This window comes from Lethenteron reissneri, chromosome 23, assembly GCF_015708825.2.
Source record: "Lethenteron reissneri isolate LAM-NWPU_2019-01 chromosome 23, ASM1570882v1, whole genome shotgun sequence".
NCBI lineage: Eukaryota > Metazoa > Chordata > Hyperoartia > Petromyzontiformes > Petromyzontidae > Lethenteron > Lethenteron reissneri.
Window position 1 is genome coordinate 16,829,700 of NC_083801.1, and position 27,614 is coordinate 16,857,313.

At 44.2% G+C, this 27,614-nt stretch overlaps 1 protein-coding gene across 1 annotated transcript in view; it reads left to right on the forward strand.

Moving 5' to 3' along the window:
* Positions 1 to 27,614, forward strand: part of LOC133346117 (neurabin-1-like) — a 33,886-nt gene that overhangs the window by 1,346 nt on the left and 4,926 nt on the right. The window contains 18 exon segments of the mRNA XM_061557537.1: positions 67 to 1,512; positions 3,416 to 3,548; positions 4,057 to 4,177; positions 5,773 to 5,877; positions 13,630 to 13,771; positions 16,066 to 16,215; positions 16,695 to 16,748; positions 17,187 to 17,395; positions 18,645 to 18,738; positions 19,207 to 19,288; positions 20,257 to 20,403; positions 20,757 to 20,821; positions 20,823 to 21,044; positions 22,061 to 22,460; positions 25,307 to 25,406; positions 25,765 to 25,839; positions 26,132 to 26,294; positions 26,965 to 27,006. Of these exon segments, the coding sequence (XP_061413521.1) occupies positions 121 to 1,512; positions 3,416 to 3,548; positions 4,057 to 4,177; positions 5,773 to 5,877; positions 13,630 to 13,771; positions 16,066 to 16,215; positions 16,695 to 16,748; positions 17,187 to 17,395; positions 18,645 to 18,738; positions 19,207 to 19,288; positions 20,257 to 20,403; positions 20,757 to 20,821; positions 20,823 to 21,044; positions 22,061 to 22,460; positions 25,307 to 25,406; positions 25,765 to 25,839; positions 26,132 to 26,294; positions 26,965 to 27,006 (3,696 nt within the window). The 5' untranslated portion in view covers positions 67 to 120.

Genomic DNA, 27,614 nt, shown 5'->3' on the forward strand with positions numbered 1-27,614 from the left:
TGATCTTTGTCACTGTTGAGTGTAAATCAAACGCGTCATTTTCTTTTATTGTGATGTTTATTGCAGATATTTGTTTGATAGGCACCTGTTGATTGTCGAGGCCAACCACAGCCAGTGGAGATGCTGAATGCGGAGACTGTTGTGGAGACAGGAGGACGTAAGGACTCTCCTCACCAGGTCGCTTACAAAGGTAGCCTTCAAAGCTGCACCAAGATTGAATTTGAGGAACCCGCTGAAGAAAGTAAGAATGGTGACGATGGTTCTGCGGATGCTGACATGACAGACGGCGATCAGCAAAGCTCAAATATTGATAGAATTAAACATATGCTTTTCACGGAACCCCAGCGTAAAATATCACCTGATGTGCACATGAAGACTGCTAGACACCCGTATGTGTTACAAAAAGGTGACACCGCTGCAGTTCCAAATCATGCGGAAAAATTTTCTGAAACGAGGAAAGTTTTTGAAAAGACAAATTTTAAACCACAGTCGAGCATGAAAGATACAAAATGGACATATCTTAAAAGTTCTCCCTCGGAGAAAGACGGCGAAGAAAAGTATTTTACAAGCCCAAAGGCTGAGTCTGGACTGCAAAAACAGCTGGGTTTATATAGAGAGTCATCTGTATCAAGTTCAGTTAGTTCCACATCTTCAGATTTTAAAAGTCGATCACGTCTCAATTCTGGACCAATATCCAAAAGGCTGTCAAGCTTTTTACTTGATGACGATGAAGATGAAATTGAAGCTAATGCAGAAGAAACTTTCAGTTTTTCAGACCAGAGTAATGCAGAAAGTCCAAGTACACGCACAACACCCACGAGTTCAACTAAAGTGTTTGGCAGCCCAGACAAAAATGTATCATCACCATTGTTTACTTCCCCTTTAAAACTGAACCCTGTTCTTGAAGGCAATGATACTCAAAATGTGCAAAGTGCCGAGATCCAGGTTGTTAGCACTGGCATTGAAGATGTGAATGAATTCAGAAGAGACATTTTACCCAGTCCATGTTATCCACAGAAGGAATGTTTGGTTATTTTAGGTTCCAGCAGTGATAAGACATCAGACAGTTTTAAGGCAGACATCACAGTTGGGAAAGCAGACCAGGATTTGTCGATGGTGCCACAGATTGCACATTTAAGAGAACCTAGTCATCAGGAGGACCATGAAGCTCAAGTCAAGAAACAGGATTTGCTGTTGGACCAAAACGTCTCGTCCAGTACAGATGACTCTGATCATGATGATGAGGAGGGCAGTAGTGACGATGACAGTGACGAGACGGACAGCAGCGATGACAAGAGGCCACGTGAGCGATTTATCAGTGTCGGCATAGAAAATGCAGCTTTTGAAGATACGGCCGATCAAGATATTGATAGCAAATCAGAAGACGAGGCCGTGGCAGAAAATGGTGTTGTTGGTGGTGGACATCACTGTAATGAAATCCCAGGTCTTTCAGATGATGATGATCCTCCATCGGAAAAGCGTAAAGTACACTTCAGCACAGCACCCATGAAGGTAATGCTGGCCTGCTTTTCGTTCTTTCTCAGAACTGTAAATGTGCATTTCCAGTATTCTAACTTATAACGTTTTGTATTGACGTGGGCTCACACAAAGCACGATGAAGATACTGTATTGGTCAATATGTTAGTGCTATTAAAGCCTTGTTGCCAATATTAATGTTTAAAATGTTCAAGGTCAACATGAATGGCATTGGACTTTTTTCTCATTATTTTTGAGAAGAGATGAATGCCAACATTGTTTGTAATATTCGACACTAATTTTCTATTTAAATTTTAAGTGATGTAGTTTTTTTAAAGTGTTGCCACCACTTTACAAGCATTTGTCAAAAATGGCAACATTCCTAAGTACGAATCTGGTGTTCCAATTAAGCAACCTGGCACCGTTGACCTGTATGTTGATGAACAGCTGGTCACAATGGTTTATATCCCGAGACTTGGGAAGTCCGCAGTTGCCATAGCGTCCCTGTAACATATGGATGTAATTAGAGTCGATCTTGGCTCTGTGGAGTTAAAACCGTGTAATCAATCCTACGCCAGCAACATAACTTGATCCTCCCCCCCCCCCATTGCTAACGGCGTATTGTGAGAAAAGAGTTTTCACTTTACTAATTGAAGGCAACAGTTAATGCAGTAGTGGTCACGGTGGTTTATTTGGTGTGTGCGCTGAGGTTTTACCGTGGTACTTGAATTTTCTGGCTTCCCGAACGTGAACCATCGGATCAATGTGGGTGTATTTCACACCATTATCAGATACATGGGCCAAACTATTATATAGTTATCGTAAAAAAGTGCACAACCACGCGTATACACCTTGGTCGAGGAGGAGGAGGAGGGGGGGGGGGGCTACAGATGGCATTGCATTTCATACCTAACTTTTCAGGGAGGTATTTAACTCGTACTTGGCTCGTGTGGCATTAGTCGGGTACATTACTAATGCTGGGAATTTAACGCCCACACAACAGAGTTGTAACATGTCGCAACAGAGATTCACCAGAGCAGTTTGTGTTTGAACCTTGCTATAGAAATAACACTTTTATGATGGGAAATTCCTTTAAATATTTTACACTTACATGGTATGTGTATACTACTAGTGTTGGACTTCAGTGACATTTGCTAATTTGAGAGCCAAGCCACTACATTTACTAATTGTAAATGTAGTGGCTTGGCTCTCAAACACACCGGTGTGCTGTACTAGTGACGAATTGGCATGTTCTGTTTACGTGACAACCCTTACTAGTTGGTTGTGTCGGATGGTGGTGGGTTTTTGACGACACATTTCTATATTTACGCGATCTAACCCCAAAAACCTCTGATGGTTTTCTAATTTGAGCTGAATGTTTGGTGTACCATCGGATCCTACATTGGTCTCGCCGTATTAACCCTGCCACAAAAAAGAAATGTGCTATACCACTCTACAGTCTTTTATATTATTATTCAACTCTTGAACAAATTATCAAAATTTGATGACAATCTGATACCCATTGTCCATCTTGAACTCTGCACTTTAGCACCATGGTTACTTTGTACAGTATGGTAATGTACACCATTTTAGTACAGCGTCTAATGATGATAAATACGATATATGTATTCAATTGTATGCATTTAAAAGGACAAACAAACGATCATGAGCACTTTGGTTACACCATGCACATGCCGTCGATGGCAACGCGATTTAAATGTATCCGCATAGCCTAATTAGCGCCACATTCTGAAGTGACTTGCTTTGTTGTTGTTGTATGTATGTACTGTGTGTTGAACTTCTTTCACACCGTACGTAGCCAACCGTGAATTGGGAAGTTTTCAACCAAAATTATGGCCTTGTTTTGAAACTAGAAGTTTATGGGTTGTACAGCTGATATCGTATATTTAACGACATAATTGCGTCAATATTTTTGCAGGTGTTTCCAATGTTTACGAACAGAGAGTATGACCGGACAAATGACGATGTGGACCCAATTGCGTCCTCGGCAGAGTACGAGCTTGAAAAGCAAATTGAGCTCATGGATGTTTTTCCTGTGGAACTTAACAAAGGTGAGGAGAACTGAATGCTTTTGATTGCACAAATGACACGTTAATATCTAATACCGCGTGCCTGTAGAATCTTCACACTCTTTTGTGACTTTTATTGCATCAACAACACCCACACTGGTGCTCAAATCACCCCAAGATGAGTTCACTGGGTGGTACCGTTTGCATTTGCCAAGCTTGTGTAACTGCGTCACACGTTGATATGCAAACTCGGCTTTACAGTTGATGCACGTGTATAATAAAGTGGAAGATGTAGCGTTACGTATTTGGCAGGTTAAATGTCACACGTGATTTCTTTGAAGTTCCACCATTTCTATCGCACCATACGTAGCCAACTGTGTTAATCGGAAATGCGGATGTATGAGCTTGTAATTGTTTGCACGGGCATTGGGAACAGTATTTAGCTCACCACTGAGGTGCTAAAATAATGGTGTAACAAAATGAAATATGCAAAAATACATGCAGGGTAGGGTGGAATTTAAAAACTGACTGCCTTGTTGCTCTGCTGCAGGAGATGGAGGGCTTGGAATAAGTATCATTGGCATGGGAGTAGGAATAGATTCCGGTATTGAGAAGCTGGGTATCTTTGTGAAGTCGGTCATTGATGGTGGAGCAGCACATAAGGATGGCCGGTAAGCACACAATACACACAGGGGCCTATATCGTTAGCCAATGGAAGGAGATTTGGTCGCCGTGCAATGTCCCTACAAGTCACGTATTGAAGATTCAACAAAGAAACTACCTGGCTTCTCATCTCGAAGATCCGGCTGCCTCCTCCATCAGTGAGGAATTGAGGAGTCGCCAAATTTGCGAATGCAGTAGAAATGCGACTAATTGCTCGCAAGCCCCCCCTTCCCACCCGATCATTTCCCAAAACACACGTTTCCACGAGGTACAAACAGAAGCCATGTGGCAATCCCAGACGGCATCGTACGGCTTTCTAAACGCAACATACAAGTTATGCATACGTCCTTTGCTTTTTCAAATGACATTCAAAATAAAGGAGAAAAGACACACGGGGCCCACGTCAGAGGCGCGGACAGTGACCCGTCTCACTGGTCCAGCACTGTCCTGAGCCAAGCACATTTGCATGAATGTGTTTCTGCACAGCATTGTGTGATTATCCCTCCTGTTGGCACCTATCCCACGCAAACGCTCATCATCGTGGGACAGCAGTGTCTCTGAACAATGTCTCTGTTGTGTAAACAACTTGATGATGGCGGTTAAGTTTCACTTATGTGTCCAGCATTTTTTTGTCAGATTCGATTAAATCTTCCGTGAACTAAATCAATTATTGAGAGTGAAATGTTGGTAATTATACTTGTAATATAATGGAAAATTGATTGAAAAGTACATGTATTCTCAACATGTATTTAATTATAACGCAGTGAACATAAAATATTAGCAGTATCATTTGGTGCGAGTATTAAAATCAAGAGTTCCCTTTCATCATCCCCTCGTTAATCCACTGCTGGATGAAGGCCTTCCGCAGGCCATGTCCGCCATCGAGGTTGTTTGAAAATACTTAACCACTCTGACCAAATACGTGTTGTTGTTGAAGGGGTTGGGGCCAGGACTGGTTCTGATACCACTTGACACTGATGTTAGTTTTTTCAGCAGCAGAAGAACGATAATACCATGAATTTCTATAACATCTGAAAATGCTTCCTTTTATCGTTAATTTAACGCAACTATTTTACATTCGAGTATATTTAAAATCACGAAAACTGTTTTTTAATACATGCAAATAAAGATGTTGAACCTTTTATTTAAACAGCAGTGTTTGATGTGTTTCATGCTGCGATCGATACTTAATTAGATTTTATTATGTTTTAGAATGTAATTGCATTTATGGATCCTAGAAAAAAAATGTTTCCTCATAGCATAAGTACAAAACACGTATTGGGTGCTTGTTTGGAATGTGCCCATTATATGTTTTAGTTGTTTTCCTTATACTGTACAGTATATTGTCAACTGATATTAAATTTTGGCATAGTTTGAATGATAAATTATCTTTAAATATTGATCTCAACACTGAAGTTCAGTTCCTGCCGGCCCAATTAAACATCCACGCTTGTAATGATGCCATCTTAAGTGTTTGCAGATTACTCGCCGCAATTACCCTCTAAATACAGAGTTGAGTAAATTATTTTCAGTTTTTTCTCCAATCAGAAATTATGTCGATGTTGTCATGCCTTGTTAAGATATTGACATTCTGCTGCATTAGCATCAAGGAGAATGATCAGATTGTGGAAGTGGATGGAACCAGCCTGGTGGGCGTCTCGCAACATTTTGCTGCCAGTGTCTTGAAGAACACCAAAGGCCTTGTCAAGTGAGTAGATCTATGACGACGGTGTTTTCTTAAATGCACGTACAGCACTTGTACATCGCTATGCATTCATCGACATCATCTGAAATTGGAGATCGAAGCTGTCTCAAGATCGTACGTTTGAACAAATATGTTCGAGTATGTATGAGAACAGTGGTTCTTAACCTGGGGTGCAAGCACCCCCTGGAAGTGCGAGATGCCCTGTCTTGGGGTGCGAGACATGGCCAGATGTTTTTTTAGAAGGCAAATCGTAACGCAAATTAAGCACTGGCACGTAAGTTTAACTGCTTTGTTTAATCAAACCTTATGTATCTATTAAAATTGTACACGTTTTAACGATTGAGAGCCAAGGGGGTAGCAAGGCTGCATTAAATGTTAAGAACCACTGTATTAGAATAAGAGCCGATTATTAATATTATCATGATAATATATTATATGCAGTGCCGTGTAATCATTAAGCCAGTGTACTTTCTGGTTGAGTAAAATGCAACTTGCAAAACTTCAAAAAAGCGCGTGTTGTGTTCGCATCCCTGGACACATTTTATTTTGAAGCCTCAGTAGCTGGATTCGCACTTTTTGAGCACTGCCCGGGTCCTTTTCTGCACAATGTGCTTGCTCACTCACACGCACCCACCCACCCACCCAGGTGCAATGGGCAGTGTGGCGACGACCACCCCATTCGTGAAGTGGTGGTGTTGTTTTTCAGCCACAACGCCACCACCCCACGGGACACACCCATCCCATTGTGCCTTGGCACTTGTCAAGTAGCACGCATGGCTCCAGCCAGTTCTGTCCGTGGAGCAACGGGGGGGGGGGGTGGCAGTGTTTGGAGTATGCAGCGTGCATGTGTGCAACGTCAAACATTAACTTTACGGCAAACATTAACGGTGCCATGCAAACGTTGATTTTGTTGAAAGTGCAGCCTGCAAGCAGACGCATATGCTCCATGCGTATAGGAGCTTATATCTGCCGTTAGTTGCAAGAACATTTTTGTAAACAAATGAGATGTGCCTTGTCTTGTGCCGCTTTAAACATCAATATAAAGCCCGGCACGCATTTTTTCCGGCAATGTGATTCGTGTACTATTAGCATTTTTTTATATTACCCTATCTTCCTAATACTATTTGAAAAGTAAATCGGGAACACCATACACTGAATATATTTAGCCACACAACTTTTGTTCCTAATAATAATGCGCCTAATATATGCCAAAGTAGTAAAAACATTTACAATAGATCATCGATTATCTGGCGGCTTCGAGGGGAAGGGCCCACCGGATTTTCACTACATCATTATTTAAAATAGCTTATTTATGCACATTCTTGCGTAACATCTTTTTAGGTGTTTAAAAATGTGTACCCTAGATGAAATCTGCATAAATGAACATACCAATCGACACAAATAAATCTCCTACTGTAAAAAGTTACCGTATTTACTGTACCGTACTTACCATTATAATCTCGAAGACCCTGCATAGGGTGATGTACATAGTTACTCTTTTATCAACAACAACATTGATGAGTTTGACGATCGCCTGGACTGGTTACAGCCTTTGGAGTGGTTTTGTCGGATCATCATTGATCAACTGTATATGCATTTTAATTTATAAAAGCAGTGTGAATGTCAACTATTTTGACATTTCATGTTGTGACCTGATAATAGAAGAACCCCAATCAGAGACGCATGCCAAGCGAAGGAGGTTTCATCACAGCAGGCCATTCCAAGCTGTGGTTTACGAACAGCTCAGACCAGTTCCACTAAACGTTTAAAGTCTCTTCCTTTAGTTTGGTTGATGACACAAAAGACATGCTGCCTACAGTAATCTCTTAAGACAGTGTTTTAAACATGCAAGTTTATTAAATCCAATGTGTTGGTCAATTATGTATTTTAAAGTGGCACATTTGACACTCTTTGTTCGAAGCCTATAAATGGAGCTTTTAATTTGCATAGTAAATGTAACAAATGCTCAAGCAGCTATAAAGCCATCAAACGACTTCTGGTAATAACTGAGGGCCATGCTTTTAGCTCCCCATTGTTAAAGTGAACTAGACAAACAAAATATATGTATTGCGTGATGATAGTTATTTCATATTTAGCCACCAGTTATCAAACTCGAAAACCAATTAAGCAGACATTCCAGGCCGAAACGGTGGTTTAGGCATTTGGCACAGGACCCTTTTGTGCAATGAAGTGGCTTTGTAGAATTTGGGGTGGCGTGTGCTGTGGTGTTAAACAATCCCATCCATCGCTTCTGCTTGGTAACACTTTACTTGCTTCACTGAAAATTGGACACAAGTAGGTAAAGTTGGTGGCTGAAAACTGATGTTTTGAGTTTGCCTGGGGATGGAACTGCATGCCATTTTAGTCGATTCATATCATTCGTACAGGTGTGGTTTGAAATTACAGGCCGGTGCAATTTGAAGAGCAAACAGTACAAGAGGGTAAACATGCAGACTCGTACATGATTGCTTCCTTCATTGCCTGGTCTCTGACCATACCCTGTGATTGTACAGTGCTTGTTTTTTTTCCTTTCGTTTAACCTTGGAAGAGTTTGTTTTTTCATTACCGTGCACTGTACGGTGCTGTGGACATCAGAATTTATCACGATTAACAGTTTATCAATGTGTAAACATGCTTATCTTACGTTACTTTATACACGCACTCAAACTCATTTTCACACGTACTTTTTATAGCCTGAAGAGTTCAATTCAGAACACAAAGTAGGATATTCTATTTGTTTCCCTGTACTGAACTGTCATCACTGTCTTGGTTTACATTCCGCCTCTGCATACCAGTCCTGGGTTACATGAAGGGAGGTAAAGAAGCTTTTCAATGTCTTTTTGACTCCCAGGTACTCAGTGTATTAAATTCAAAATTCTCTGTGCCCTCTACTCTGGCGGAGCCGTGTCATCTTTCCACATAGCATAACATATTTCATGAAACAGTTTAGGGGAAATATTTGCAATTGTGGGATCCATAAGAGTTTTTTTTGGGTTAGATCGCGTAAATATAAATGTGTCGTTAAACGTGCCCACCACCACCACCCGACACAGCCAATTAGTAAGGTTAGTCACGTAAACACATGCCAATTCGTTACAAGTACAGCACAACAGTGTGTTGGAGAGTAAAATCACAAAATGTACAATTACAAAATTGTGGGTTGCTTCCCTATTCCACATTCCATTGATTTAACTAAATACTATATGAACAAAGATCAGGCACAAAGCACAGTACTTGCAATTAGGTGTTTGGAACAGCGTCAAATCGTGGCAGATATTTAAAGAGTCAAAAAGTCAAAACGGTGCTTAGGAGATCAATCTGAAAGGTGCCACCCTTTCCAATGATGTGCGGGTGGAAACCTGAGTCTCTTTTTTTAGCTCTTCGTGACGTATTTTCGAGTCGGCGAAACGCACGAGGAAGTCCTTGGAATGTCATTTGTCCAGAACCTTGTTTAATTACCTCTTACAAACTGACCCTGTTATCTGTCTTAACGTGTCATTAAAACTAATTAAAAAATCGTACAGACCAGCAGGTACAGAGGAAGGGTAGCAGCACACTAAATATTTTCTATACATTACCAGGGTTTTTTTTTTATCTAGGTGAGTGCTACAACTAATTACAAAACAAATATTTAAAAAATATTGGCATCATCAGGTCAAATTATAAATTGCTAATTCAGTTTTCCATGTAAACCAGTGACCATATGCTTTAATTATCTTACTGCAGAGATTATGGTACGCGGCGCCAAATGAAGGCACGTGTTTTGAAACTCGTTAGCCGACTTCCTGTTAGTCCAATCAATTCCAAATTTTGCACACGTACCCAGATCCGGTGACAATGCATGCCTGTAGTAAAATCATTCATCAATTAATTGCCTCCTTTCAAGCAATTACAAATTTTCCATGGACGGCTTATTAATTATATATTTTTGTGTCGGTGAAAAAACGCCGCGGTCCCTAAACTTGTCGGCTCGCCCAAGAAGCAGGCGCCACGTGTATCTTGGTAATCAAGTTGTAGTCCACTTCCCGGTGTCCAATCGAGTTATTCACTTTTTAGTGCACTTTAAAATAAAACCGTTGTTTATTTATTTTTTTAAAGGAGTTGATTTACTACATTACTCTTACCGATGAGTGATCCAAATGAATTGTCCTGTTCTCAGGGATTAACTAAAGATTATCATTGAAATTCCTGTCCACGTTTAAATATTGCACTTGAAAACAAGGTGGTTTTGTAAATTAAGTAGAGCCAAATAATCTTGTGGCATATTTAAAGTACCCGTTGAGGTAGATTGTTTAATGTTTTTGTCCCCTTATCTCTTTGATGTGCGTTTATTTTTGTAAATTTTATAATGATTTGTCTTGTCAATCGTCAATCTTCGAAGTAGATCTTGCAGACTATTACATTGAAGACGTATTGTTAAGATTTATTTTTCCCTTTGTGGCAGTGACAAGGACGTATTTTTTTAATTAACGTGTTATCCATTCTTTAAGTTCATTGAAGCAAGAACTTTGTATTTTCTTAAACCAATTGGACACAATGCACTGCGCACAATAATGTATGGACTTGTTTCTTCAGTGAGCTTGTACATAACAGATTAACTAAAAACAAATAGATAGTTCTTTTACAGTCACAGATAGGAAGGGAAGATCTGTCTCAATATCTGTCCTTGAGAAAAATTGTTTTACAGAGAGATGTGCGGTACATAGAGGTCGGTGGGGTTTATAGTGGGTGCATATTTGTATTGTATGACTTGGGTGCATATTTGTATTGTATGACTTGGGTGCAACACGTTTCATTGCCTGTGTGACTGTTTTGACTGAAGTGTCGTGAGCTTTATTATTGTGTCACTCGCTTGAGTGTGGTGCTGAGTTATTTTTATTGTGTGGACTTTTCCATTCAGCAGGTCTACGTATGTTGAACGTATTTTGCACTACGTAGCCAACCGTGCGAATCGGATGTGTAGGGAAACACAACAATCTAAACAAAGTAGAAATAATAAAATAATAAAAATAAAACACAATAAAAATAATTATTTTATAATGTTATATTTTTTTTTATTATTTCCATTCTAAGTGACTTTACCGAAAGAACCAAGAAGATGAATCCCTGCAGTCACGAAAGCTTTAAATCGAAATCTTAACAAAGTAGTTGGAAAGAAATTAGTTTTCAATCTAGATTTAAGAGTGCATTGCTCCAGTCTTTGTTCGATGGTCAGCCAAAAGTCGCTGCGAGGATGACCGGAGTTCGCGTGATGGTGGTTTATGCTACTTGACGAGGTCGGCAAGGTGTTGTGGTTCATTTGTGGCGAGCACTTTGTGTGTAACGAGTGCGAATGTGACAATTTAGGTAAAGTTGTTACAATAGGATTAATATGAATACGCCTTAACAAGACAAAAGGTCAGAACAGTAGATGTATTCTGATGTTCTGCATGTGTAAAATGGGCTATGTGTAATGCTGGACAATTGTTTTCTATGATATTACAGTATTCATTTTGTGGATAAACAATCTTCATGTCCCATACATGTATATACAAAAAAACTATTCCATGCCTACAATTCCTCCTATGTAGGAATTGTGGTGATTGGGACTTTAAAAGGCAATCAATGAATGAAACTGGTTTTTTAAACAAGCTCTCCTAACAGTGTTTTCGAGCAAATGCATGAGGGGCCTTACCAGATACTGTGTGTATATGGGGCTGTGTGGAAACCCGCACGTGTATGTAAGGACGTCAACTGTGCAAAGTGGTTTGCAGAAGTTATGCGTTACGGCCCAGGGTTGCTTGGTGGTTCCGAGCCTCAATGTGAGCCTTGCCTCTCTGCCTGCTCGAGACAGAAGGAGTCGTGAAGTCGGATAACAGAGTCAGTGTGCTCCTGCCGCAGAGGCTGTGAAATGTGCATATAAAATGTCCGGTGACTGGTTTAGTGAAGTTGGCACTTGCCAAACATCTCTCAGGTGTTTCCGCGAATCTCTGCCGGCTTTCTCTGGTTTCCGATGACGTACAAGGCAGGGCATTATTCTGCATGAAATGTAGTCACCACATTGTTTGTGGTTACGTGAAAATATCCGCTGGGTTTCTGCACACAGGTGGGACCTGACGACACGTGTGCAGGGTTTTACGTTGGCTGCAGTGGCATGATCTTGTTTCAGGATTTGTGGTTTCAGAGAGAGCACCAGGAATCAAATCGTAGTGGTTTGGGAATATGCCCTTAATTCTAGATTTGAAGTTTTCGTGACTGCAAGGATCCATACTCTTTGGTTCTTTCGGTAACGTCACGTAGGTGAAAATAAAAATAATAAAAGTAACTAAATTTCGTTATTTTCATTTTTATTATTTTATTTTAATAAAAAAAGTAATAAAAATGAAAATAAGCAAATTTAGTAATTGTAATTTTTATTATTTTGTTATTATTTTCACCTACGTGACTTTACTGAAAGAACCGAAGAATATGCCCTTAGTTGCAGCAACCTGTATAATTGAGAAGTTGTTGATGCAGACATGAAAAGCATTGGATACTGGGTGGAAATGTAAGGGCGAGTGGGGTGGTGTTGAAGGTTGTGCAGTTAAATGCATTCTTGTACCGGCTGTAGTCTGAGTCATGTGCCAAGCCCCCACTTGTTTGCTCACTCAGCGGTACGTGTCTGGATGTCTTCCGTTTGAGAAAAAGCGTTTCATTTAAATGTGGTTGCCTTTTAAAGTCCTCACCATCACTGCATTCTGTGTGTGGAAGGAGGAATAGTGAGTATGGAATAGCTGTTTTCCACATATTTGGAATGTGAGGAGTGTCTATACATATATGACATAACATTAATACATAGATGCAATCAGAATTACACACGGCCTCGGTTACATGTTCCAGGATTTACACCAGCAGTCTGAATAGGATATCCATACAATGAGAACACTCATTGCCCTTCAGTCGGTCAATTCTAAAACTAATTTAATTTCTATCAGACACTTCCCCCAGCATGCAATGCCACTTACCAAGAAGAATTAAGATGATGTCTCTCAATACCTCATTCTTTTCCGAAGAAGGCCAGACAATTAACACGTTTATCTTCATATCGGCTCAGTGAAAATTTTATTTAAAAAACTGTTATTATTTATTAAGAGCCCAGTATTTTATGTATCGTATATTGTTTTCCCAATGTGGCCTTTAGTATGCTCTCAAAGTGTTTACATCTATATATCCCGCACATTACGAGCGGTTTATGTTTCATATTAACGTCGTGAGTTGCACAGGACAGTGCCGTATACGTAAACACATACCGTAGTAAATGTTACCATTGTTATATTGTGGACAGGTGCTGCTAGCGAGCACCTGTTAGGACCAGCCCAGCATACGGGATCGTGGGACCAGCTCCACACTCGGTCTACTTAGTTCTCACGGTGCTGATTTGGCACACCGCACCAGGTACTCGTTTAAGACCTAGTTGACCTAGAGGAGACCTGTTCCTGGTACAAACACCAATTTTAACAAATGTGCATGGCATGGCATCGATCTCATACTGCATGCATTAGCCACCACACTGCGTCTCAACATACTGTCATAAATGTGTTTGGTATTTATCATATATAACACATTTATACTATACAGTATATGCCATGAACTGCTTACGTGATATGTCATTTCTCACCAATGTATCGTCATGGCCACGGCTACAGTGCATGCGTGTGCACATGCAGTGCACAAACACAATGGGCTGCCCAGTAGTGGATCAGTAGCAAACAGTGCCGTGTTTTTGGCTGTGTGCAGGTTCCTCATTGGCCGTGAGCAAGAAGGCCAGAAGACCAGCGTGTGCAGTATGCTGATGCAGACGTTGCCGGCCGAGAAGAAGCAAGAAGAGCCGCTTCAGCAGGATCACAGCTCGAACGATTCAGACGGGCAAGACAACGAAGTACGGTATTGGGCAACTGCTTCGGAGGAGTAATTCCTCCCAAACTTGTAGAGCGTTACACATCGAGGTGCTGGCTGTTGAGAAACAAATACAGACCGTTGGGGCAAGTGTTGTTAGCAAGTGCCTATGAAGGCCAGGATGGCGCACAGCGGGGTGGTGTGGGCAATACCCCACCCGGCCCCATTTGTATTCCCCTCGATGCTCATGCTTATAACACCACATCGGATAACTAATTTTCAGACTGAGTCGACATATGAGAGGCCACAGGAACGGTTCAGATATTCTGCGCTGATGTTAGCCGGCAATCGACCTCGGGTTGCCGGGTTCATAGCGTATTGAGAAACAAACCATGCCCTTAGTTTGAATTAATTACTGCATAACCTGCGTGCTCTTGTAGCCGCATGACTTACCATCAGCATATTTGCATATATCTAGCGGAATAATATGTTTGTTTCATTATCAAGATAAAGCAGGAGCTCCAGATGACTATAGCGATGCTGACTTTTGCAGGATTAAAGATTAAATTTCTCTCATCTGCACGATGATAATAAAAAAAACCTGTAATCTCGTCATTCTGATCAGACCTCTTTTTGAGAAGACCTATAGACATTGCTGGGAGACCTAAATTAGAGTGGTGACAGTTGACTATTGACATGTAATGTGTAGATTACATAACATACTTCGTATTGGTGTCTGGTGGTGAATGTAACATGTTGTTTAAAAGATGAATGAAACATGCACAGGCAATGCTTCTTTGCACACTTATCAGATTAAGTTCAGTGTCCCTCACTGCCCATGTCTGATTCATATTGCAGAGTAAGTAATATACGGCAATTAAAAACGTTGTTATTTAGGCACATCGGTATGTAGCTTTTCATTATTTAGTTTCAGATTTCCCAAAAAAACCCTCCGACTTTCACTCGCTCCATCTCTTATTTTGACCGTCTTGTTCCTGATCCGTATTCAAGTACTGAGAATCAGAACGCGAGGAATCTGATGAGCTATGCAGATATTTTTTCACAGATATCCAGTATTGGTGGGTCAGCAAGTTACAGCAGCAAACAATACAATAAATACTGCCCTATGTACACAAACCGTGTTGTTTTCCAGTCACCTCCGACGGACCTCCTCGTTTTTTTTTGGCAAACTCGTCGAACATGTTGTAGAGGATTTCATGTATAAACACCTTTTTATGATCTTATAACCAAATTGGACTATATCCATCATCTACATGATCAATTATTGTCTTGTTCTGCAGTTTTCTTACATCTCCTATTGAGTAGTTAGTTACTTGGGGTGTAGCGAAAAGCACATTTTACGATTATGAATATCGAATAACTCGTGATGTATTTGGCCGAATTTCTAAATCGAAGCAGATTTTTTTTTATTAACTGAGATGTCTCTGTTTCTCTCATTTAGTCTGTCCTCACTAACTCCGTGTCTCTCTGTCTCTGTTTGTCCCTCTCTGTGTCTCTTTGTCTCTCAGTTTCCTATCGCTCCCCCTCTGTCTGGCGTTGTCTTTCTGACTCCCTTTTTTAATCTTTCTCTGCATCTCGCTGATTACCTCTGCCCCCCCCCATCTCTATTTTTCTCCCTGTTTATGTGCCTAATCTCCCTTAGGCCATGCCATTTCACTCCAGTTTACATATTGAAGTGTCAGATTTATTTTTATCCATTCATGCCTTGCAAAATGTATTTGTGTGGCGATATTGAATAATTAGCATAACATTTTGCATGCCAAAAATCCTATTTACGTACAACATTTAATACAGGAAATGTTTGTGACCATACCTTGCATGCTAGGGTGTAAAATTGGAGCTGCTGGCCTGGAGATATGGATTCTCAGTTCACCAATACATTACAAACAATCTCGGTGCCTTTTGAGAGTAATGGTGGGGATTGGCCCGTTCCGTTGTCAAGGCTCGGCAGTGGCGTTGTGCAGTCTGCCGGGCCGTGGTGTACACTTCCACCCGGCGTTGGGAAATTAGCACAGTCGCCAGCACACGTGTGGGCGTGCGATAAAGGGAAAAAGCCATCGCAGGGCGCATTTCCCGCAGCTGAGCACGACAGAAGCAGCACGTGCCGTACGCCCCCCCCTCCCCCGCACGAACGCCGCTTGCGCGCATGTTCATTGATTTATGTGCCGCTTGAACAATTTGCAGTGGCGCGCAGGTACAGCACTAAGGCACTTGAAATGTGTGAGCTGCTGCGCTGCCCGTGCCTGCATGCCAATTAGATATGAACAGTGGCTGTGACTCACTTGCAGGCTGAGCAGCATCACAATGTGCCTTCAGGCTGAGCCGTGTCCTATGGACGAAGCCGAGGAGATCCTGGGCGGTCACCACGTCAGCATGGTCACCCAGCTCAGCGAGCTGCCCGCCACTGAGCTGCTCTTCCATCCGCCGGACATGGAGGTCGCGTCGCAGGCGAATGCCTTGGAAGATGTGAGTGCGGCGGGGCGTCCATGGGAGCAGCCGTTCCTCCTCCCCAATTCTTGCCTGCTTGGCTTTGGCTTTAACCGTGGAAATGAGTTTGGATAACCATTGCACCCTTGTCATTGCATGCGGCGTTGTGCACTAGTTGATAATGGGATTGATTTTTGGATTTATGAAGGCTTCTTTAAAATGTTTTAATATTTCTGTAATTGTTTATGACATGGAGAGAGTTTGTTCTCCCAATTGATTTTGTTGAGAGGATATACCGTGTGCTGTGAGGTGTGCAGAGAAGCACTGGGCTGTTTGCGATGGTCGATGCTGGACAGTGGTCATTGTCTCCACAACTATTCACATTGAAAAGTCAATGTGCATGATGATGATAACATCGCAATGTGTAGCCCTTGTTATGCAAACTGAAACAGAAACCAGTTTCATTGCAGTACTGTGCACGATGAAAACATTTATTTTCATGCATTGCTTTTTCTCAGTTGCAAAATGCACATTCTGCAAAGGAAAGAGAAATATCAAGACTGATGCAAAAGGTAAACATTTATATTGAGATAATTTATTTGATTGCACAAGTACAGAAGCCATTCAATGAATACCACCGCTGTGATAAATGTAGACGTTTTGTCAAAAATGAGTCATCTGACCATGGTAAATGTAATAATATGATGTGCAATTTAACATAAATATTCCTTTGCGGTCCTTCAAACAGAGATGCTGTGCCACATCACCTTGTTTTTTGGGCGTATAGATGTAGTTTTTTTGCCATTCACATACACACAGTGTAACTGAAAAGCATAAGTGTAACGAAATAAGCTGTGTGTGAGACTGACACAGTGGTGGCCATCAAGGCTTGTCACTTGCACTGAGTTGATTTGTATTTCGCTGCAAAACTCGGCGTGCCAGCAGGCTCAAATCGAGGTCATCTGGAGGCCCGTGGGGCTACTGAAGTGACATGTTCCCTTGTCGTTAAGATAAAAGAACTGGAGAAAGAGAAGCAGGAGTGGGGGCGGGAGAAGACGATGCTTCTCGGGACAATCCAGGACAATCGCGAGGAGGCAGGGCGGCTGCAGGGCCAGAGCCGAGATGCCGAGGAGCTCCTGAAGGAGAGCCGCTTGCGTTACGACGATCTGAGCTCCAAGTACACGCACCTCGTCATGCTGCTGCCGCAGGAGCTGCTTGGGTATGAAGCGCAGCCTGCCAGCAACGGAGTTAGAAAGAGGACCACGCTGCGGGTTTAATTGGGCACTCGTCAGCAAGGAGGGGGGGTGTTAATTCTCGCAATAAGGATCAGGTTTTGTATTTATGGGGCGCTTAAATGGCATGGCATCTCTAAATGGCTTGCATAATAATTTTTTTACAGAAACGCATATTACAGTCTTAATGAAAAGTAACCCGAAAGCATTTATCTGGCTGTTGTACAGTCATGACGAATGCATGAAGCAAGTACCATTAAAAAGCACATACTTTACATATCTAGCACATGCTCGTGAAACTTGGAGAGGTATACATTCCATAAAATGCCCCGGGAATTGAGCCCAGACTTTATATTATCCGAGTGGATGTGTTTCTATTGTATCGGAAAGGCATTCAGGATTTAAACTAATCCCATAGTAGCAAAAAGGCATTAACTGCTTTAAACTAATCCTTTAGACCTTTGTCTCCGGTATAGCACATTGTAGCCAAGTGGATCTGTTTTTTTAATGTTTGCTTTTTAAAAATGTTGCTTGTGAATAATGGGGAGCCTTCGTGCGACTATTGGTATTTATCATAAGTTCAGTTTTTTTTTCAGCGTCGTTCATGCTATTTGCATCTGTGCTGTACAATACTTTTATGCATAATCACCTGAAAGGCTAAATCTCGAACAAACAAATGAAGAAGTGGTATGAAAACAAAGGGTATAAACAACAACAGAAAGTTATCGCAACAGAGGTAAAGAAAAAAGATCTTAGAAGTAGGAATCTCTGCATGTAAAGTTTAGATAATGAGAACGAGGTGTTTGTCGTACATTTTAAGAGAAGCAACTTTGCTGTCTTAACAGGTGTGAATGTGAATCGGCATTGAAATCTGTATATCGCTAATTTAGCCCTACCGAGCACGTTTGGTGGATACCCCGATGACTGCTCGTGTTGACATGATGTGTTCATTTATTTTTCTGCGACATGTATATAACACGTCGTCGTATGTATGTTGAACGTCTTTCGCACCGTACGTAGCCAACCGTACCAATCGGAGGTGCGGGAGAAGGTTGACGAACTAAACACAAAAAGCAGTTCTCAGGAAATGAGAAACGAAAAAATGCCTGCGATTGGAGGCAGATGAACGAAGCGGACAGATGCAAACTCCGTCTCCGATCTCTTCCCCCCGCGGCTGTTAGTTGCTTGTAACAACGCTTCTGCTTTGTGAGTTCAACCTTGCTCTGTGGTTTGCAGCACACTGCCGGCATCGTTCAAGACGGCTATGGATCAAACGAACAAAGAGCTCAAGGAGAGGCAAGAGCAGCAGATGCAGGGGCGCGTGGAGAAGGTAAAAGGGCCGCAACAACTTTCGTCGTCCCAATTGTAGCCCAGAGGTCGCAACAGGATACCCGTACCCTACCCGATACCCGGCTACCCGTACCCGGCCGGGTACGGGTACCCGTTTGCGACCCTGGTGCGGCCGGGTACGGGTAGACCGTGAGTCACTGGTGAGTAACTGTTTGTCACTCATTTCCCAACGTCTTGTCTCTTCTCACAATTCAAGTTCCTAGAATCAACCCACCCGCGCCTGCAACATGGCTTCATCCCAGAGGTCGCAATCAGGTACCCGATACCCGTACCCGGCTGGGTACGGGTAGGGTACGGGTACGGCGGGTACGGGTACCCGTTTGCGACCCTGGTGCGGCCGGGTACGGGTAAGGAATCAAAACCCGTTTGCGACCTCTGTTGTAGCCTCGAATTTCTTGTTTTTTTTGCGCGCGGTTGCGTTGAGTTGCGCTTTGTGTGCCTCCTGCAGATGGCAGCACTGCACCAGGCGAAGGCTGACTTCATGAAGCCTCCGGAGGTCTCCCGTGAGGCACGAGAAGCAGTCCCCAGTGGTGTGTGTGTTTTTTTATTGCAGTTTATTTTTATGCTTCTGAGTGTCATATTTAATGGCATTGCAAAGTGATATGTTTTTAAATTTAAAGTTACTTCCATGGTATTGGAAGAAAACAGCCTCTAATATTATACGTGCTTTGCAATGTGTTCTGTGCTTTTGCATGAATATTATGCTAGCGTAATTTTTTACTGAAAGTATTTACCTGGCGTTTGATGCGACGTGATATGGCTTATGCTCCGGTATGTTAATGCGATCAAGAAGCGGTCACCACTCGTGCCTCGCAGCAAAAGGGGGCCTGGGTTGTGATTCCCATCTTGGCAGTACCCCCTAGAAAACGAGTCTTGACTCTTAAGTGAGGCTTTCTGGGCAGACTACCGTAAGAATGATACAACGTAATAAGATGTAACACTTTTTGGTTTAAACCTTAAGGGGAAAAAATGCCTGCTCCTGAGGAGATGTTGATGACTGTGGCCGCCCACTCCGCGCTTGCGACCCTGGGCTCGTCACCCGGCGCATGCCGCCAGCGTGCGCTGCTATACTGGAATCTGCGCTCGCTGCAGACTGCTTGCTCCGTGATTCCTTACAGTGGATCTCACCTTACACTGTACGCCTCGCCCTGCTAGGCCTCCATGGCAGCATCGGCTGCCAATGTTTTCATGTTTCAGCAGTCTCGTGAAACTGTGAGTGCTTTTTATGCGCGTGTGAGAACTTCTGCCGACGGTAATGAAACGTACCATTGCCATGGACGGTCGTGTAAAAGGTGAGTGTGTTGTTTGGGATGGGAAGAGATTGAGAGTTTGTCAATGACCCGACTAATTAATCGGCACTCTTGCCGATTGTGGATGGACATTTGGTAAAAAATACAGATCCCTGGTGTTATCTTGATTTAGTTACATAAGCAATGACACTGTATACTAAACTTTACAATATATACTCTATACACTATGCTTGTTGATTGTTTTACAGAAATTGGCATCTCTGATGTCAAGATTTTAGAGGTTTCTAACGTTGGTCAGAATGATATCCTACCATCGGTTCATGAAGAAGCTGTGAAAGCCCAAGGAGAAAATAAGCAAGACACAGCTGGAACTGTATCCATTGTTCCAGTCACAGGTACGACACGAAGCAAAGCTGCCATTGATTCAGATGCTATCTAGAAATTATATTCAAAAAGTAGTTTTTTTATTCTAGTGTCTTAAATGTTTCAATGAAGGTTTGCATTGAGGTATCCTAGTTTGTTTTGGGTGCCCTCTGCTCTATAGAAATGTTTTTTCAACCAGCGGCCCATGGGGCCAGATGTGGCCTGTGCAGGCTGTTGCAGCTGCCCATTCAGCCATGGCCCACCAGGGCTTAGAGATACTGATTAGCGAGATGAGAGCAAGAGAAACGAGTGAGATTAACAGAACCGGAACCAAAAGGTACACATTAGTACGCTTGGGGGTGTGTGTGTGTGGGATTGCATGCAGACTTCGATGACCTCGTGCCCCAGACACAACGTCTGGACAGCAGCGCTCACAAGTCCAAGGTGCAAGCTCCTGGTGAAGGCGAAGCGCAAGCAGCCAACACGTATTCTGCTGCGGGGCGCGACCCCGGAGGGCACGACCGCGGAGGGCGTGACCCCAGAGCGGGCCACCCCGGTGCGGGCGAACGCAGGGCACGCGACCCCGGAGAGCATGACCCCATTGCGGGTGACCCTGGAGGGCGCCACTCCGGAGCAGGTTGCCGGTCGCACGGAGGATGCAGTCCTTCCAGCAGTGAGTGCGCAGCCAACTCCGCTTTATTGCCGAGATTATGTGCCTGCTCAATAATTCATCCCGCTGTATGCATTTTTCTCCAAGAGTAACCATTAGCTTTATTTACAGTGTATATTGCTGTAATAGATCTGTGTGTTTTTTGGAACACTTATCATGTTCAAACCTATTGCTGAATCCATTTTGTTTAAAATGTTTTCACGTGAGCAACCAGATAATCGAATCGAAACGTATCCGAAATCGTCTTGATGAGGAATACCAGCGGCTTCCATTGTGTTTAAAAAAAAAATCAGTTTTAACTTCAAAGACATTGTGAAGAGAAGAGCTCATGGATCACAGAAAAAAAATACAGATAAGAGACATGTTGACTGTTAAGGACGGTATATAGATGGGCTTGAACAGGACACTGCTAGAAAGGGAATATGGCCGACGGATGAGACTGACGTTGCAATGACAGCCAATGGAGGCCCAAGCTAACACGGAGATGGAGCGATTGACATCGGCTTGTGTGCCGGAACGGGGATAGATTGTGGCACCGCAGGTTTGTGAAGGATGCAGATGTTGTGTGGAGGCCTTCATCTTGCAGTGGATAACCACATGAGAACCCATTTAGATTGGTCTCTTTTACAAGGGTGACCTGGGTCAACAAGTATGGTAGTGGTGCCCGAGTGGGGAGGGAGGGGGCTTGTTCTGCTAAGTACACAATATTTCTGAAACAGACATTGCCAGAAAAAAATATATAGATGGATGACATTTGCTAACATTATTTGGGTTTGGTTTGAAAACCAGGAGTTGGTGATCATAAACTATAAATTGTAAACCAACTTTCCACACTTGTGTTTTAAACCGATTTCTCGAGTCACTATTGAATGTCGTTTCACAACAATCTGCATGTACAGCTGTGTTTCTTGCGGCAGCTGTCGACACGTTCCATTTCCTCACGATCGAATGGATCGCGTCGACGGCCGCCTTCGAAAACCTGGCATAGCGCGAGCAACTAAAGCCCAGTTTCTCCGCAGAACGAGACCTTTGGCTCCGAGACACGCGGGGAGACTGGCGGGGAGGATTCTGACATGCTCTCAGCAGTCATGGCGATCGGGATGTCGGCCTCGAGCCTCGCCCAGCGTGAGGCACCAGAACCCACGGGCTCCCTCGAGCCTGGCCTGGCGCGGGCAACTGCACCAGAAACAAACCCAGCTGCAGATGAGTTGGCAGGGGCAGAAGTGACGGCTGTGCCACGGTACACTCCCGCCCAGGCGCTCTCTTCTTTGCCCGTGTACACGCGTGTCATGGGGGAGCTGTCGGCTAAATCTGCCACTGCCGCCGATGCCTCGCTCGGCGTTGGAAAAACAACCGCAGCGGCAGCAGAGGCCAAGAATGGTGACACCACACCCCAGCAAAAGAAGAAAAAGTCAAAGGGTATGTATGTATGTTGAACTTGTTTCGCACCGTACGTAGCCAACCATGCTAATCGGAGGTGCGGGAAGGACTGGAGAGGAAAGTGTATATATATATTTCTGTTGATTTCAATGTTCTCAAAACTAAAATACTTCAGAGGACAGCAAGTGTTTTTTATAATGTAATATATATTTATTTAAATATCCCTACTTGTACATTACTTAAAGAGCATGCCCTTTAATGAGTCATCGCATTCATGGAAGCATGCCACGGACACCCTTACCACCTCAGGGAATGTATTTTGCTGAGTGAAATTGTGTTGCTTGTCTTTTCTCCAATTCCAAATCATGAGACAAATAATCCCTTCAGAAATGTGACAGAAACAATGCATCTGATGTGACAGGAGAGTTGCAGAAGATTATTATTATTATTATTTTCATAGACCTTATCAGCAAACATCCTTCCAGTGGCCTATTTATTATTTAGACAATAGGCAATAGACATGCTTTCCAATACACTCTGCTATGAGATTGTTCATCGCATGACAGTCAAACTAACATTATACAATTTCAGCGCTAGAATATAGCCGAATTAAGTACAAACCCAAATTTAATACGACGGTTTTGTCATTGTTGACTGGACTGAGGCCAGCAAATTGCCATGCTTGAGAACACCGTTTAAGCAACGGCGGCCAGCCCTTATGAGAACTCAGGATCTCAGCGGGACCAGCTCGCCTCTGCTGAATAAAATTATAAACAAGTAAATTAAAACAAGTAACTTGAAATTACTCTTTGGTTCTTTCGATAAAGTCACATACAAAGAGAAAATAATGAGTAAAAAACTAATTAATTAATTATTAAATAATTATTATTTAATTTATTCTTTTCTCTCTTTACGTGACTTTACTGAAAGAACCAGAGTAATTCCTGCAGTCACGAAAGCGCCAAATCAAGTAACTTGAAAGCTCGCTCTGCTGGAGCGGTGAGATCACCTGGTGCTGATGTGGTCGTGCTGCTGCTGCTGTTGTGTGCTGCTGCGTGTGCTGCTGCTGCATGCTGCTGCTGCTGCATGCTGCTGTTGCTGTATGCTGCTGCATGTGCTGCGTGGTTCTTCTTGCTGCGTGTGCTGCGTGTGCTGCTGCATGTGCTGCGTGTGCTGTGTGTGCTGCTGCGTGTGCTGCGTGTGCTGTGTGCTGCTGCGTGTGCTGTGTGTGCTATGTGTGCTGCTGCATGTGCTGTGTGTGCTGCTGCGTGTGCTGTGTGTGCTGTGTGTGCTGCTGCGTGTGCTGCGTGTGCTGCTGCGTGTGCTGCGTGTGCTGTGTGTGCTGCTGCGTGTGCTGTGTGTGCTGCTGCGTGTGCTGCGTGTGCTGCGTGTGCTGCTGCGTGTGCTGCGTGTGCTGCTGCGTGTGCTGTGTGTGCTGCTGCGTGTGCTGCGTGTGCTGCGTGTGCTGCTGCGTGTGCTGCGTGTGCTGTGTGTGCTGCTGTGTGTGCTGCGTGTGCTGCTGCGTGTGCTGCGTGTGCTGCTGCGTGTGCTGTGTGTGCTGCTGCGTGTGCTGTGTGTGCTGCTGCGTGTGCTGTGTGCTGCTGCGTGTGCTGTGTGTGCTGTGTGTGCTGCTGTGTGTGCTGCTGCGTGTGCTGTGTGTGCTGCTGCGTGTGCTGTGTGTGCTGCTGCGTGTGCTGCGTGTGCTGTGTGTGCTGCTGCGTGTGCTGTGTGTGCTGTGTGTGCTGCTGCGTGTGCTGCGTGTGCTGCTGCGTGTGCTGCGTGTGCTGTGTGTGCTGCTGCGTGTGCTGTGTGTGCTGCTGCGTGTGCTGTGTGTGCTGCTGCGTGTGCTGTGTGTGCTGTGTGCTGCTGCGTGTGCTGCGTGTGCTGTGTGTGCTGCTGCGTGTGCTGCGTGTGCTGCTGCGTGTGCTGCGTGTGCTGCGTGTGCTGTGTGTGCTGCTGCGTGTGCTGCGTGTGCTGTGTGCTGCTGCGTGTGCTGCGTGTGCTGTGTGTGCTGATGCGTGTGCTGCGTGTGCTGTGTGCTGCTGTGTGTGCTGCGTGTGCTGCTGCGTGTGCTGCGTGTGCTGCGTGTGCTGTGTGCTGCTGCGTGTGCTGTGTGTGCTGCTGCGTGTGCTGCTGCGTGTGCTGTGTGTGCTGCTGCGTGTGCTGCTGCGTGTGCTGTGTGTGCTGCTGCGTGTGCTGTGTGTGCTGCTGCGTGTGCTGTGTGTGCTGCTGCGTGTGCTGCGTGTGCTGTGTGTGCTGCTGCGTGTGCTGTGTGTGCTGTGTGTGCTGATGCGTGTGCTGCGTGTGCTGCTGCGTGTGCTGCGTGTGCTGCGTGTGCTGCTGCGTGTGCTGTGTGTGCTGCTGCGTGTGCTGTGTGTGCTGTGTGTGCTGTGTGCTGCTGCGTGTGCTGCGTGTGCTGTGTGTGCTGCTGCGTGTGCTGCGTGTGCTGTGTGTGCTGCTGCGTGTGCTGCGTGTGCTGCGTGTGCTGCTGCGTGTGCTGCGTGTGCTGTGTGCTGCTGCGTGTGCTGTGTGTGCTGCTGCGTGTGCTGTGTGTGCTGCTGCGTGTGCTGTGTGCTGCTGCGTGCTGCTGCGTGTGCTGTGTGCTGCTGCGTGTGCTGCTGCGTGTGCTGTGTGCTGCTGCGTGTGCTGCGTGTGCTGCTGTGTGGCGTGTGCTGTGTGTGCTGCGTGTGCTGCGTGTGCTGTGTGTGCTGCGTGTGCTGCTGCGTGTGCTGTGTGCTGCTGCGTGTGCTGTGTGTGCTGCGTGTGCTGCTGCTGCTGCGTGTGCTGTGTGTGCTGCTGCTGCTGCTGCGTGTGCTGCTGCTGCATGCTGCTGTTGCTGTATGCTGCTGCATGTGCTGCATGTGCTTCTGATGTTGCTCTGGCAGACGAGAGGAACAAGGATGGTGCCGCTAGCGAAGAAGGGCCCCTGCGCGTGGGCTCCCGCGAGCGCCTTTCCCTGGGGAAGGGGCCGCTCAAGTTCCTCGGGTGAGTCCGTGGCATTCCGTGTGGTGTTTCAGTTCACAGTGCGCAAGGTCTATTGCTATGTAATTATAAATAACTCAAATAAATAACGTAACGTTGTAATTATTATCATAACAAGCTAATTTGTTCTGTTTTAATTTTTTAAAATCCTTATCTGGACGTAACATTGCGAACAGGAGTGTTATGCTTTGTAAAAATGTAAATTATAAGCGATGTTTTTTTTGTCTGTAGGTACACAACTTGTAAACATTTGTGGAAATGCACCAAGACTACATTTATGATAACATGTCCCAGTCCAGTGTGAATTGTGGTTCGTACTCCCATCTCTCATGTTGTCCTCGTATATTCTCTCGTGACTTAGGGCCCCACTGCGACGTTCCATGGGCAAAGGAAAGAAGTCTGAAAGACACCCCAACCGCTACTCTGCAACGAGCAAGTGAGCATGCCAATAAACTACATTGGATTTTCAAGATTACAACAGGATAATATTACACAGTTGTGTGCCCTAACAAACAGAAGCTAATACATCAGCTAAAGTTTCCTCATATCGTCGGTCTGTGATGTGAGAAGAGTAACTCCCAAGTGATTTTGACGCAGAACACGTAACCCCTTTTCACTACCATTTCAGTTTTGACCCCGTGTCAAACGTGCCACTCTCCTCCTGTGACCTCTCACGGGGTGACCCCCTCTCACATGACCTCACCACCATCGCCCTGACCCCTGTGCAGAGACTCCCACGAGAGCCTCGGGGCGGGGAGCGCGACGTTGGAGCGCGAGCCGCCGCCGCCCGTCACCACCTCGTGCATGCGCATGCCCTGGACCCGCCGTGGCTCCGGTTCTTCGGACGAGTTCACCGAGAGCAGCCCTGCCACCGCGGGGAGTCAGCAGAAGGTGCCCACCCAGTCCTGGGCAAGCGCACAGCCTCCCCTGGGCGTGCCACGATTACTAAGGCCCCCACACTCATTGGTTCACTCTCCAGTGGCAGCATTCAACATGAACTAGTGTTTTTTTGTGTGTGAAGATCATGGATGCGTTTTTCTCTAAGATTAATGTGGCCTAACTACATTTCCGAGTTATTAGCATCTTGGGATACATTTACTTTTATTATGTTTCATTCATCATGTCATAGATTAATGCAGCCCTATCTAGTCAAAGAGTTGTAGAGTCACTGGGTTGAAGCAGCAGGCCCTGCTAGATTGCAACAGCAGGCCAAGGCAAGGCCAAAGTGCAGCCTCTCCTACTCATCGCTAAGGTGGGGGTTAGGGGGTGGGGGGGGTCACTGTGTCATAAATCCAAGGATGAGAGAATATGGCTATGCATTCAATGTCTGGTATTGTACACCATTAGTATGGACTTTTGTGAGACATTTAAATAATGCTTACACATGTGTCTTGTTTCATAGATTTTATATATGTTTCTTTAAAGTTGTTGCCATTTGCTTAAAAGTGATATTCATGTCTTATTATTAAGTTGTTTTGTACATTATGCCGTTAAACTGAGAGCTCAGGATGTACCGTTCTCAAATCCAAATTGACGTGGCCATGTTGGTTGTTTCGTTCAGACGACCTCAGCTCTCACGTCCTTCTTCAGACGTTCACTGAGGGTATAGTACACAGATGTCCGTGCGGTTGCTATACACTCGTGCATGCTCTGTGATGTGCATGGTCAGCTTGTAACATACTTTGGGGCATAAACAGACTCCGTTTATCAGCCCTGAAACCATTTTGGGATCGACTTATAGTTGGCCATTTAATGAGGCAGTTTTGACCAGCATGCAGTGCAATTTACATTCACCGTGGCTGCCCTCCGGCAGCTGAAACCCAGAAATGGTTTGGCTGAAAATAAGCGGGGTCTAGTTACTGCTCTAACTTTAACTGTTACACCCTCTGGGCATGTCTCTCAATTTTGTATTTTTTGTGTGTGTACGTAAACACCGTTTGAGAAGCATTACAGGTTCTGTTGAATGTGGTTATTTCCCAACTGGCAGAAGGAGATCTGTGGTGGATCACATGCTTTTGTTGTGGAATTCCTAAACTCTTTGCCGACAAAGCAACAATAAATCACAGCCGTAGCATGGACGTTGTTAGGCAAACAAAACCACGACCATTTCACGTCTTTCAAGCGTTTAAAAAGCTGGAGAGATATATTCAATGTTTTAACTCTTGCGTTCAATCAAAGATTACTCGCACTGATCTCGATGAGTGTCGATTG